General features: G+C 35.8%; 3 protein-coding genes and 1 pseudogene across 3 annotated transcripts; 1 reads left to right on the top strand and 3 right to left on the bottom strand.

Moving 5' to 3' along the window:
- Positions 1-627: 627 nt before the first annotated feature.
- On the bottom strand, positions 628-1,769 carry LOC147298093 (phytohormone-binding protein-like). The gene is made up of 2 exons (XM_086229977.1): positions 1,555-1,769; positions 628-1,050 (listed from the first exon to the last, which is right to left on the bottom strand). The coding sequence occupies exons 1-2, from the start codon at positions 1,736-1,738 to the stop codon at positions 770-772; spliced, it is 465 nt and encodes a 154-aa protein (XP_086086103.1). The 5' UTR covers positions 1,739-1,769; the 3' UTR covers positions 628-769.
- Positions 1,770-3,089: 1,320 nt separating this feature from the next.
- Positions 3,090-4,024, bottom strand: LOC147298092 (phytohormone-binding protein-like; annotated as a pseudogene).
- Positions 4,025-5,070: 1,046 nt separating this feature from the next.
- LOC147298091 (uncharacterized) lies at positions 5,071-6,204 on the top strand. The gene is made up of 2 exons (XM_086229432.1): positions 5,071-5,308; positions 5,407-6,204. Exons 1-2 carry the CDS (start codon positions 5,086-5,088, stop codon positions 6,195-6,197), a joined length of 1,014 nt encoding a protein of 337 aa, XP_086085558.1. The 5' UTR covers positions 5,071-5,085; the 3' UTR covers positions 6,198-6,204.
- A 1,290-nt stretch (positions 6,205-7,494) lies between these two features.
- On the bottom strand, positions 7,495-11,079 carry THE1 (protein kinase family protein). Its single transcript, XM_086236161.1, has 2 exons — positions 10,694-11,079; positions 7,495-10,575 (listed from the first exon to the last, which is right to left on the bottom strand). The coding sequence occupies exon 2, from the start codon at positions 10,292-10,294 to the stop codon at positions 7,772-7,774; it is 2,523 nt and encodes an 840-aa protein (XP_086092287.1). The 5' UTR covers positions 10,295-10,575; positions 10,694-11,079; the 3' UTR covers positions 7,495-7,771.
- Positions 11,080-14,705: the final 3,626 nt, after the last annotated feature.

The raw sequence follows: 14,705 nt of genomic DNA, 5'->3' as shown, positions 1-14,705 counted from the left end.
TTTTATCATTTAGTTTATGAAAGCAAGTGCAAGCACACATTCTTGTTTTTCCATGCAACGAAAACGTACTTGCTAGATTATTTCTTTTCTTTTTTCTGCTTTTTTAGATATTTTTTTATGATATGGTTCTAAATGTTATTTAAATTAATATTTTGTATGTTTTTAAAAAAATTAGAGATATAGTTTAATTATATTTTAATATAAACATTGAAACACACCAGAATCCTATTGTCTTTTGATTTTTTTTGTTAGTTTCATCATTATTCACAAAAAAAGAATCCAAAGATGCTCTAAAAAATATTTAGAAAATGTGAAAATTCAGATTTTTTATCTAAAAATTTCAAATCGGAATGAGATGTTGAAATTCTAATTTTTTAGAATATAAATTTTATTCTGAAATTTTTTAGATTGAAATTAGAACACCCTATTCGTAACGCACCCCTAGAAAAGGGTGGACCTCAATCATATGATCCTTATTTTCATTAAAAGTATAACATATTCATTATAGAATAATCGAAAATCTATACCAATTTAGAACTCACAAATAAAAAACTTAGTATAGATAACTTGACAAATGCCCTCCTGTTTTTGTGCTCCTAAATTAGTAGAGGAATATTTGATGGGTATTCTCAGTGGTGAGTTTTGGATTCATTTGATGAGCACCTAATTTTACCTGAATTAATCAAACATTAATTGACATGATTTGATAAAACAAATTGCAGTAGGATTATTGCTGTGATATATAGTCAAGAACAATAATGAACACATTCTATGATTCCAGTACATGTTTCTCCAGGAGTTGAATGAAAGAAGTCACTGGCTGCATTGCAACCTCTGCCATATCAGCTTCTTCTTTTTCAGTCTCAAATTCCACTTTCATATCTACCAGGGTCTCCTGCTCTCCAATTGCACTCAGTTTGAAAGTTGTTGTCAACGAAGAAAAATCGCGCATTGTTAGTGCCGGGCCATCTAGTACTTGCAGTGCAAATCGATACTCAGTCTCATCAAGTGCCACAATCTTCTCAGTCTGTGGTTTAGTTGATTGTGCATCTGACATTTTGTTCAAACAAAAAAACTTCCATCAACATCACGCTGTTGGTTTCAAACAACATACACCAACTTGTTATTAGCCAGAAGGCCAAAAAGGCTAGGGTACGTCTTCAAAAAGTCTACATGTGAAGGTTCATTTTCAATGAACAAAAGCAATGACAAGAAACATAAGAGCTAAAACTAAGTAATTGATATGAATCTGTGACTCTTGTTTAGGAGTGCTTCTAGCAGTATGTCTTTTTGGGTAACCAAAAACACTTTCTATTGTGTTCAGTACAAGTAGACAATAGTGCTTCTTGAGGTTACAAAAGCAGTGCTTTCAGGAGAAGCACCTAGTGTTTCTTACTTTCTTTTAGGAATTCTTCAAATAAATATGCAGGAAGCAAATTTTGTTTTTAATGAATTTTGTTATGTATCCCTAATAAAAGCGCTACTAAGAAAAACATCCAGCTGACTAGTTTTGCACCCAACTATAAACAGAAATTGGATAATTGAAGTACTAACCACGGCCGAGATTGATGAGCAAAATAGAACCAAGGCCACCATCTCCCTCAATCAAGTCTACACTGTAAATTATATCAGGCATTATCTTTGGTAAAACAGAAACTATATCTTTGACCATGGCTTTCCAAAGGGGTTCAACTCCAACACCAACTGTTTTTTGAGCTCTTTTCTCTATGGCCACCATGGCTCTTCGAACCCGAAAATCTTTCAGATGGAGCTCTGAAGAACAATGTGATTGATGAGGTGGTATGTGAGCAGTGAGACTGCTTTTATTTTTATACAAGTTCAGGAGCATCTTTTATTCAATAAGTCCAACAGTTTGTGTCAAACATAGTCCAACAGTTTTTTTTTTTTTTTGGTCTGAGTCCAACAGTTTGGAACAATATATGTTTGTTTAAGTAGCATCTTTTGTTATATAAGTCCAACAGTTTGTGACATTCAGACAAACAATATGGTGACAAACATAGTCCAACTGTTCCCCCGATTGGTTTCAATATTACTAATAAACATTCAGAGGAAAAGATTATGATATTGTAATTATTGTACCATATATATGCTAAACTAATAGTTCCAATCTACTGACCATAAGTATGTTTCTTGCAGAGAAATCCATGAACAAATATTTCCAAATCCTTATGCTAAGTTTTTTTCAAGGGCATGATTTTTTATTTTGGCATCATATCCTTTTTCAAGTAGATGACTGAGAAGGTGATCAAGATCATAAGCAAAATGTCCTTTGCAAAGTGTCCAATTAATGTTTCCTTTGCAGAGGTTTTTTTGTTGAAATTCTTCCATAAAAACTAATTTAGCCTTCTGATTAATGGATTCAGATTCTATATATACAGGTTTGTCCTCTGCTAAAAACCCCCAATAAAACACGTTTTAAACTTATTCAAAACCGATCAGTTTAAAATTGAGAGTTCGAACACTACGCTTTTGTAATTGTTGGTCGCTTACAAGTTACACCCTTATTTTTGACATAATTTTAAAGGTGTTACTGATCAACAGTGACAAGCATTCAAGCCCTTTCAAGGAGCGTTCAAACACCCAACAAAAATTGCATGCAGCCACTTAAAATTGGCCCTTTTGTCAAAATTCCAGTAATTTCTTTAAATCATTCCATCCAAGAGATCTACTTTTATTTGATGGGATGATCCTTGAAGAAATCTAAAAATTGATGGTTTGTCATGAGACCACATTGTAGGGTGGGTCCTAACAATGTGGTCCATATTTTTCATAATATAAGAACATCCTAGTTAGAAAATGAATGATAATCTATATGCCAATTTGGAATTCCATGGGTGGCTTGACAGATGCCCTTTTGTTTTAGAGCTCCTATACTAGTAGTTAGAGAGGAATATTTTGTTGGGTTTTGTGACTTTTGTCACTTGTCAGTTTTGGATTCATAAAATAATTGAGCACCTAATTTAACTTGAGTTAATAAAATATTAATTGGCAAGAATTGATAAAAGCACATTGCAGTAGGACTATGTTATAGCTTAGCTTCCCCTGCTGTCAAAAATGTTCAAGATCTACAACAATGAACAAACTCTATGATTCTAATAAATTTTTCTCCAGGAGTTGAATGAAAGAAGTCCCTGGCTGCATTGCAATCTCTGCCATATCAGCTTCTTCTTTTTCAGTCTCGAATTCGACTTTCATACCAACCAGGGTCTCCTGCTCTCCAATTGCACTCAGTTGGAAAGTTGGTGTCAATGAAGAAAAACCACGCAGTGTTAGTCCTGGGCCTTCTAGTACTTGCATTGCAAACAGATACTTAGATTCATCAACTGCCACAATCTTCTCAGTCTGTGGTTTTCTGGATTGTGCACCTGACATTTTGTTTCAAAAACTACCATTAACATCATGTTGGTTTAAAAAAACATGCACCAACTTCTTCTTAGCAACGAGGCCCAAAAGGGTCTTCAAAAAATCCACATGTGAAGGTTCATTTTCAATCCACGTGTGTTTCTTACTTTCTTTTAGGAATTTTTCAAATGAATATGCAGGAAGCATTTGAGTTTTTTTATATATCTCTAATAAAAGCGCTACTAAGCAATAGAAGTGACTAATTTTGCACTCAATAGTAAACAGAACCAAGATTGGAGTACTACCCACGGCCAAGATTGAGGAGCAAAACAGAACCAAGGCCACAATCTCCCTCAATCAAGTCTACACTGTAAATTATATCAGGCATTATCTTTGGTAAAACAGACCATAGCTCTCCAAAGGGCTTCAACTCCAACATCAACTGTTTTTTGAGCTTTTGTCTCTTTGACCACCATGGCTCTCCCAACCTGAGAATCTTTCAGATATAGCTCTGAAGAACAAGGTGATTGATGATGAGGTAATGAATAGTGACTAGTGAGACTAGTTTTATTCATTCTATAAGTCCAACAGTTTAAGGAGCATCTTTTGTTCATAAGTCCAACAGTTTGTGACATTCAGACAAACAATATGGTGACAAACATGGTCCAACTACTCCCCCGATTGGTTTCAATAGTATTAATAAACCTCCTAAGGAAAAGATTATGATATTGTAATCATTGTACCAAATGCTTCCTTTGCAGAGGTTTTTGTTGAAATTCTTCCATGAACAGCTTCATATCTACTTCTGGTAAATAAAGAATAGCATCTTCTTATCCTTCTTGCTCATTGATTTGTTATGAAGAAAGTGTTACTTGATTCAGGCTCCATGAGCTCATTCTCAAGATGTCCCACCAATCTTGGGAACTATATAAAACCATTTACTAACAGGGTTTGGAATTCTTCACATTGAAACAAGGAAGATATGGGCGCAAAATGTTACTATTTGATGCCATTTCAATTTTCAATTAGCTTCTGATACCAGTTGTTGGAAAGCGTCATAGCGTAAAAATATGAAAATTTGATTCTATGCACTGATTTACGAAATACAGCTATACGCCAATTGATCCAAACCCATAGTACTATTCATTGAATGCCTTTTTCATGAATTAAATACTCTAGTGCAATTGGGGCAAGTTGCAACTTGCAAGAAGGCCAGATGTGAGAATATATAAATCTAATGATGATTGTGAAGGAAGAAAACAGGGGAAAGCATGAGCAATTAAGGAAGATAAAGGCAGACACTGCAGGCATCTTAGCCCATTTTACCGGGTGCAAAAATTGTGCGTCCATCATCACGTACATGGACCAAATGAAGCTTCTATAGTCATGCCTTAGGCACTCAATCCGACCCATTTAATTCATTGCCTACTTATCAATCACTAATAAGTAATAACAAAGTCATATATATTGTCAACACTCAACAGCTATTAATTCTGTAGTCACCATCACAAGCCCCAAAGCATTGACCAAGATTAATCATCCGCAAAGCATTTAGGAGATCCAACTAGCCCATGTTCCTTTTCCAAACTCAAAATGTACACTTCAAACAAATAATACCAAAAGTCCCACTTGTTAGATTCTATAAGAAGATGGTCAACAAGAAGAGAGAGGTCAAATGGGATATATCATCCTCTAGTTCCTCAGCCATTGAAGAGAGAAGTTATGGATTTCCCCAGCAAAAGGATGTTGATCATTCTGCTACTCTTTGTATTTTCTGTGGTGCAAAGTCAAGCTGAAAATAAGGTTTGTTACGCCAAGGGCAGCCCATGCTTTCTGAAGAAGATTACCTGCCCAGCACAATGTCCATCCTCTTCTCCAACAGACCCAAAAGCTAAAGTGTGCTATATCAACTGTAACTCACCCATATGCAAAGCTGAGTGCAAAAGTAAGACTCTACCATTATGTCTTCATTATGAAACTAAATGAAATTTTCCTCAAAATGTTATGCTGACAAGGTTTTTTTTGGGTTGGTGATAATCATAGATCGGAAGCCTAATTGCAATGGCCCTGGATCAGCATGCCTGGACCCTCGCTTCATCGGTGGAGATGGCATTGTCTTTTACTTCCATGGCAAGAAAAATGAGCATTTCAGCTTAGTTTCTGATCCCAACCTCCAAATCAATGCCCGCTTCATTGGTCTCCGCCCTGAAGGCCGAACTAGGGACTATACTTGGATTCAGGCCCTGGGACTCCTCTTTGACTCTCACAGCTTCTCACTTGAGGCCACCCCATCAGCAACATGGGATGATGAGATTGACCATTTGAAATTCTCTTACAATGGAGAGGAGTTGATCATCCCAGAGTCCCATCTCTCTGTGTGGGAATCTCCAGAAACTGCCATTAGAGTGGAGAGAACATCAAGCAAGAACAGTGTCCTAGTCACTCTCCCAGAAGTTGCTGAAATTTCAGTAAATGTGGTGCCTGTGACAAAGGAAGATGATAGGATCCACAATTATCAGATACCAGCAGATGACTGTTTTGCTCATCTTGAAGTACAGTTCAGATTCTATGGCCTATCCTCAAATGTTGAAGGAGTGCTTGGAAGGACTTATCAGCCAGATTTCAAGAACCCAGCAAAGCCAGGAGTAGCTATGCCAGTGGTGGGAGGTGAATACAAGTACAAAACAACATCACTTGTCTCTGCAGATTGCCTTGCTTGTATGTTCACTCAAGCTGGGATGTTGGATCAGAAGAACTTGAGGGTGATTGAAATCGGCAGGCTAGACTGCACTGGTAATGCCTTCAGTGGGAATGGAATAGTTTGCAGGAAATAATGGATATTGTAACATACTCAAGGAATAATAGGAGCTTATAACTTCTCAGATGATAAATTTAAGTTGTCTGGTTATGGTTCCACTAATAGCTACTCCTGTGTGTACAAGTAAATTCTCAGAATTTATGTTCAGACAGTCAGACAGTTTGGTTAAATTTAGTCTTTTATGTTAAATTGTTACATTCCCAAAATAAACCAAGTTATGCAGTTGATGAAAACAATTTAAGTTTCATGTTTTTCTCAGAAAGGAACTACCTTAAGAAAGAATGAGAACTCACATGCAAGCTCATGTATGCTAATTCAGAAGCACCAATGGAGATATATGACATGTGAAATTTAAAATGGCAGAGAAGAAAAATGCAGTATCAGGAGATCTAATCTATAACGTGAGTATTGAGAATGGAGAAGAACAATAATTCGACGAAAAATAAGAATTAGGAAAAGTAGCAGTTCTTAAGATGTTAAGAGACACCTTTTAACCATTCACTTGGTTTCTTAGAAAACAGAGGAATAAAGGCTATATTGTGCATAGAGATCACATTTCAGGTTGGCGTTTCTAACACAGGCCTAGTTAAGCAAGTAAATAGTGTTCATAGTTCCAATTGTTGTACAATTTAACTTTAAACCCAAGGCTGCTCTTACAGCACTCTAATCGTCTATGCCAATAATTCAAAGCTTAGAGGAAAAGGTAGTTGAACGGATTAGGAGTTACTACTGCTCGTGAATCATTGGTGCATCAACAAGCTGGAGGTCTCAGGCAAATAGATGTTGAGATATTTGATTCCTAGGTACTCGAGTAGGCTTCAGGCAGGCCTAAATATATGCTGATCGATATAGCCAGAGGCATTACCTGTGGTAACTTTTTGGCACTTGATATTTAGAATTTCATTCTTTATACCACTAGCTATAAAGTCCTACATATCAAGAAGAATTGTTCAAATTGTTTTCTTCCCCTTTCTTAGATCCACTCAGCTACCCTGCAAAGATATTATTGTCCATTGCATAACTACAAGAAATTCTTTTTCGATGGTTATATAAATGTTCCACAATCGTTTTCCAGTCATCTCTTAGATAATCCGTAAGAGATAAGTTCGGTGGTTTCTCCAGGAACGAGATTCTGATAACAATACGAACATAGTTTAACAGAAATGTAAAGCAAAGGAAGTATTTAAAAGTTTTGTAACTTGTAGGTGAACTACGCTACAGGGATCACAAGGGATCACAAACTCTGCTTATTTTCTATATCTTATTATCTTATGAACAACAAAATTATATGCAAATACAATGACACCGTGTACTTTTGTTAAAAACAGGGGAAGCTCTGAAACCCAGATGGATTCATATCAAGACAACAATAAAATCATTTGGCACCTTACCTGCAATTTCTGATGGATTAATTGGCACCCACCAAAACTATATTACAAATAAATTGTAGAAGAAATATTGAGGTAACAAACTAGAGTAATGAACTAAGAAATAACCTTCTCCCTCACTAAGCACTCTCAAGGCCAGGATGACTAATATTTTTTAGGGGCATCGGAGGCCAAGACTCATATGGGCAAAGGATCTGCCTTCTCATCTTCCGCGAGGATTAACTAGCTGAGAGAACACAGCACTTGTGGCAGCATCTTCTGGATCATCATCTGTGCCGGAGTGCCCCCCATCAATCATACTCACACTGTTATCAAATGGCTCAACTGGGGTCAATTGGATACCATGTATGTGGTTTGTGCTGTTATCTTCAGGTTCCATGAGTGCAGATGAGGTCTCCTCAAGCTGCAGAGCATATTCAAGATTCCACAAGACATCTCCCATTGATGGCCTGTCAACACCATACTCGGCAAGGCACTTCTCAGCTGTCTCCCCAAACTTCTTAAGAGAAGCTGGATTTACCTTTCCCACCAGATTTGGGTCCATGATTTGGTCTAGCATGCCCTTCTTTTGCCAGGTCATAGCCCATTCTGCTATGTTGACCTGCTCCCTGGGAAGAACAGGATTTAAAGCTGGTCTTGTGCAGAGAACTTCCATAAGAACTACCCCAAATGAATACACATCTGACTTCTCCGTGAGCTGTTGCCTTCTAAAGTATTCAGGATCAAGGTAACCAAAACTACCCTTAACTGCTGTACTCACATGGGTCTGATCTAGAGCTGGACCTGTTTTTGAGAGGCCAAAATCAGCAACTTTGGCTACAAAATTCTCATCCAAGAGAATGTTGGTTGTCTTCACATCTCGGTGGATTATGCTTTGAGCTGCACCAGTGTGGAGATAATGGAGCCCTCTTGCAGCCCCAATGCAAATTTCAAGGCGTAGCTTCCATGATAGGGTCGGCAGATCTGTTCCGTACAAATGGCTCCTGAGGGGTCCATTAGCCATGTATTCATAGACAAGAATCATTTCTGACCTTTCATCGCAGTAGCCAATAAGAGACACAAGGTGGCGATGGCGGAGCTTGGATAACATTTCAATCTCAGTTCGGAATTCAGCAAGACCTTGTTCAGATCTGGGGTTTCCTCTTTTAACAGCTACTTTTGTACCATCTTCAAGTGTTCCCTTGTAAACCCTTCCAAAACCACCAACCCCAAGAAGTAGGCTCTCATCGAACTTGTTGGTTGCATCCAAGATTTCTTGGAACATGAACAAGCGGCCAAGATTGGAGGAAGCTAATGAAATGCAGCTAGCTGTTCCACTCTTTTGTGAAGTTGTAGACATTTTTGTCATGGTCTGAGAATTTCCATACAAGGGTAAAGGCAGCCATGAGTGTGCTTGGTTAGTAGTCTTAGACTTGCGGGATGCCAAGCAGTAATAACAGAGAGCAATAATTGCCAGAACAGCTACAGCTCCTACAACACAACCAACTATGATTCCTATCTTATTCTTCTTTGAGGATGAACTAGGAATGAGATTCTTAACAGATAATTGCCCATCCAAGCTCCCCAACTCATTGCTGATCTTCATAATTTCCACCCCGTTCATAATTGCATTAGTGATATCCGCCATTGAATCTGGACCGACACTGACGGTCAAAGTATCTGAACCTTTGGAGGTGTTGGAAACAAAGTCTTTGTAATAAGGCACGGCCAAGTCACCAGTAATGGAAGAGAGGTCAAGACTCGCGAGCACGTCGTCAGAATTTATGAAAAGATTGAAAACTAGATTATTCAGAGCCTTGCTGACAATATCACAGAAATGTACCCGAACAAGATACATGAAATTTGGGTCTACCGTAAAGACCCAAGTTATGTTGAAGTTCCCATTGGGCACATTCGCATTTCCCATGGCTTCAGCAGTGGCATAGACCCAATTTGGTGCTATTTCTGGTGTGACAGCAGGTGGATATTTTATGCTTGCTGGACTGGCCGATACATTCACTGCAGAACTGTCCACATGAAGGTATTTCACATCATTCTCCCAAGTTCTTCCAAGGGTATCATTTTGAGCAGTGAGCAAAGGACCCCCCATGTTTAATCGATAAACTGTTTGAAGAGCAAGCTCAGAAAGGCCACTGAAAGGAGTAGACGGATTTACAGCATATGCTTGGTCAGGGAGCAATGCATCCGGGATAGAGACAACTTCAATTGCATTAACAAAAGCAACTGAGTTGTTTGAAGGAATGAGAGTGAGAGTCAAGGTATCTGAAGTTACATTGATTGCATACTCTTTGAACAGATACGAACCATTATAGTTCTTGAAAGTGAAGCTGTTCAAGAGTACAAAATCATCAGTGACTACAGTTATTGGAGCAGACTTCAAGTCTTGGCCTGGACTAGTAAGAGGGTAAAAGTAAAGGCGGATCCAATGCCGACCTTCTTGCTGGATTTTGAATTTGTAGGAAGCTGTTCCCTTGAATATTCGAGCAGATTGGTAAATTGGAGAAGGGGCAGTGGAATTGGAGCTAGCAATGAAAGAATTTCCACTTTTTAGTACAAGGGAAGAATCCGGAACAAAGGTTCGACCTTGAGAGGTGACATTTTTCGAAGAACCACAAGCAATTAAGTAGTTATCGATTGGAGTGAATGAAGCAGATGATCTAAGACTCATAAACAGAACAACAGCCAGAACCAAAGGTATCCACTTCACTAGTTTCATCTTCACCATATCTAATAAACCAGATCCTTAACGGCTAATGAAAGAAAAGAATGTCGACTTCCTCACGTAGCAAATACAAAACTGGCACAATCAAAACCCAATGAATCTACCAAGATCTAAAAAGTCCAATTCTACAACACCCCAATTCACCAAAAACAAGTCCTCACAATCCCAAATGCCAAAACCCAGTTCTCCTATAACCCAAACCCAAAACTTCAGCTACCCCAGATCTATATAACTCAAAACTCAAAACCCAAAATCCCAGTTCTCTTATCCCAAGTAGCAAAATCCTAGCATTGCCAAACAATACAAATACATTAGCTTTTGCTCAAATGCAGAGCAAATTCAACTTGCTTCAAGTTCTCCAACATAAACAGACAAAAATTTGAGCTTTCATAGAGCCCTTACCTCTTTCAGAGAGCAAAATGGAAGCAATCTGCTGCAGAGTGAATTGGGGTTGTACCAAAGAGAAACCAAGTAGAGACTACGTGAACCCCATCATGAAAACCCATCAAGCTTGAGCCTTTTAGTGCGGCTATAAGCACCTTTTCCAGGCTGTTGATTAGGCTGTCATTTACAGTGCCTAAAAATAATGAGGACCCCACAAAGAAGAAAAATGGATGTGAAACTTCACAAATTCATAACACTCCCATGAAACCAGCTGTTTTCTAAAGATATTGTAGTTTGATTTTGATACTCAGAATCTTTAGAAAGATTGGAATATAAGAACAGAAAAGGCCATGAAAGATTGAGAGTTCTGTAACTGAGCCTTAGTGTACTGTTACTCTATTTTTCTTTTTCAAGGTTCATAAATATGCAAGAGATTTCCATTTTTTTTTTCAAACTTAATATTTAAAGCTTTGGACAGAAATAGAATGCTTGCTGTACTGGGACCCACATTTACGCGGCTTTGAGATGCAGAGGAAGCATACATGTTTCATAGGCCATTCATAAGTTCGGTGACTGTTTGGTGCGGCTGATCCTCTCAAACGGCCATTAACAGCGTGAGTGGCTTATAAACGGGATCTTCTTCACCATCTTATAAATTTATAATCCATACGAGTTAGGTAGAATTGAAGGTCACTATAATGTATCGGTTGGTATAAGTACATGAATTTAAATGACTAATAACTTAATAAGTGACAGACTTAACAGTTTTGTTATAAAAAAAAATGTCTCATGCAATTACAAGAGTATGTTGTAAATAAATAGGAGTTTGTCATTCATATAGATATTTTAGTAGTAGAAAAGGAACCACCAACCTTCAACGTCAAAAAATAACTTATGTCACACTATATGGCACAAATTTTCCAGATATAGATAGATCGCAAAAACACTTTGGTTCAGTCAATTTCGTAGCTTACTAGCCTGCTCAACTTAAAGTGGCCAAATGACAAATATAAGCATGCGGTGTCATACTGTCATTGACAAACCGTGTTAATTAATAGATATTCAATCTTTTATGTGATTCGACATTTGTGTCCTATACAACTGTATCACATGCATAATGGGCCTCACCATTTAATTATAATGGCAATATCAAATTATAAACTGTCATTTTTTCATTATGAGATCTTGACTTACCAAATTGTACGATTCCTACTTATAAAATTTGATTAAATGTATAATAAATGAAACTATATTTAGCTAAGTATCCACTTCCTATGCACCCTTTCTCAAAAAAAAAAAAAAAAAAAAGAAAAGAAATGAAGATACATACGTCCACATAAAAAGGTTGTATTTTGGTATTTAGGATTTAATTTTTAAGATGAGTGCAAAACTCTAGATTATAAGAAGCATTGTTCGAACAGTGCAACTTTCATAACCCGAATATTATATTAAAATATTATAAATAATCTCTTTACAAACTATCAAATTTTTGTCATTTTTTCATTATGGGATCTTGACTTACCAAATTGTACGATTCCTACTTATAAAATTTGATTAAATGTATAATAAATGAAACTATATTTAGCTAAGTATCCACTTCCTATGCACCCTTTTCTCAAAAAAAAAAAAAAAAAAAAAAAAAAAAGAAATGAAGATACATACGTCCACATAAAAAGGTTGTATTTTGGTATTTAGGATTTAATTTTTAAGATGAGTGCAAAACTCTAGATTATAAGAAGCATTGTTCGAACAGTGCAACTTTCATAACCCGAATATTATATTAAAATATTATAAATAATCTCTTTACAAACTATCAAATAAGTATCAAAATGTTGTGCATAAAGTTTCAATATAAAACCTTGATCAACTAACCAACTTTGGTATGCAAATAGAGTGAATAGTTTAAACACAAGACTTGCATGAGCATATAATAGTTTATTCTTGAGGAAGAATGGAAGATGCATGATCAGACCAACAGAGGCAACAAAGATTTAGACGGCATTATCTGAGCGTTACTTGGGTCGTGAGCAGTGAGAGAGAATCCAGAGTTGACGACTTGACGTGTACAAGCTTATCAGTTATCACTGCAGTTTAACCTTTTGCTTTGTAAATTATCATCTTGAACTGAAGCACATGGCCACCATCACCAACGTCTCCATCACCTTTATTCTTAATAGCAACGTCTTTACCATTATTTATTGTGCAATTGGATATATTATCACTTAACTTCTTCTTGAAAATACCTTAGACTCAGTCACATATTTATGCAAAGTCATAATAAGCTCAAGCTGCATTAGTCATTCAAAGAAAATGACATATATATGCCAAAGACAAGACTCATATTATGGTAAAATATTTTAGGATTTTGTTTACAACGCAGGCACACACAGATATTTATCTGACTCTTAAATTTTTTTCATAGTGTACCTCTCAGTTCTCACCATTAAATGATGAATGTACCTGCATGCATGGTACCATGTTTATACGGTAAAATGCTTCATTTTTCATATATACTCAAGAATTTCAACAAATTCTATAGTAAATTAGGAAAACCATCTTCAAACTCATATAAATTAAAAAGATTTTATTATAAATTAAAAAAATTTATAAATTAAAAGACTTTATTATGAATTTTTATAAATTTTAAAACACCCCTGGTCTTTATCTAAAAACTATTTTTCTAAATGACTCAAGCTTAATTATTTTTAAATATAATGAACCTATATACAATTCTGTTTTATTTGATTAAAGGAGAAGATATATATATATCTATATGAGGGATTAAGTGTTTTAAACTTTTAATGAATCCTCCATTAAGTTTATGAATTTTAAAAACAAATATTAATTACATAATGACACAATTTGTGAATAGTAAGAAATTAATGGAATATTGTTATCTTAGGTGGAGCAAGATTTTACATATGGGTTTTAGGAGGGTGTACTCAATCCATATTTGTAAAGACTTTTTTTAAGTGACAGACTTTCATAGACTTTCAGAATTATGATAGACTTTCAAAGAGTTTTATAGACTTTTATAGACTTTCATGAAGTTTTGTTAAAAAACTTTCATAGACATTGATAGACTTTCAATGACTTTTGATACAAATATCATTGTTAAATATTGTAAGTTAATAACATCCGTATATCACATAGGGCAATGAAAACGCAATGAAATCAAACATAAGGGCAATGAAAAAGTAGTGAAATCAAACAAAAAATGACAAGCTGATGAAAGAATAATCTCCAAGAAATTAAGATTGTTAAGAAACCTACTAATATATTGAATGATCTAAAACTGGTCTTCAATATTTGTCGAAACTTACTATTCAATGTTACATGGATAATGTTAAATCCAGGTAACGTTGACGAAAACGAGATTTCAAGTGTGAAGACAATTAAATTAAAAAATAAAATAATATATAATGAGAAATGCATATAAGTTTTAAAATTTGAAAGAAATAATGTTGTATTACTACTTAACATATAAGTCAAAATTTTAAATAATGTTGAACTAATCTCTTTATTACTATATCTAACAGATAAATCTAACTCAAGTCATTCTTGAAACTCTCAACGTAAACAAACAAAAAATAAAAGGGTGGAACAGTATATTATAATTGACATGTTGTAAACTCATAAAACTAACTTCTGGAGCACTGAAGTCTAGAGTTAGAACCGTATATGACAGGTTTATTTATATGTAATGGCATAGTGATGGGACAATATAAGGAATATGTGTATCAATGTTAGAAGGGACATACACGCGCGCATGCAATGCTAAAGGAGGTGGAGAGAGAAAAGGGGAAGCCTTTTCTCAAAAGTCTTTCAAAGTCTTGGGGGGGAATGGAAGAAAAATAAGAAGATTTTGTATGTATACTTTAATGCCAAAAGTCTTTCAAAGTCTATGAATTTGAGAAATCTGTGAAAGTTATTGACATTTTGAGTACCGTATGATTTTCATAAACTTTTAAAAAGTCTTGATTGAGAACCCTCTGATTTTCATAGACTTATTAAAAGTATATAAAAGTCT

This window comes from Dryas octopetala, chromosome 1 (assembly GCF_963921425.1).
Source record: "Dryas octopetala chromosome 1, drDryOcto1.1, whole genome shotgun sequence".
NCBI classification, from domain to species: Eukaryota; Viridiplantae; Streptophyta; class Magnoliopsida; order Rosales; family Rosaceae; genus Dryas; species Dryas octopetala.
Note: the sequence above shows the minus strand (reverse complement) of the source record. Positions and strands in the feature narration are given on the sequence as shown.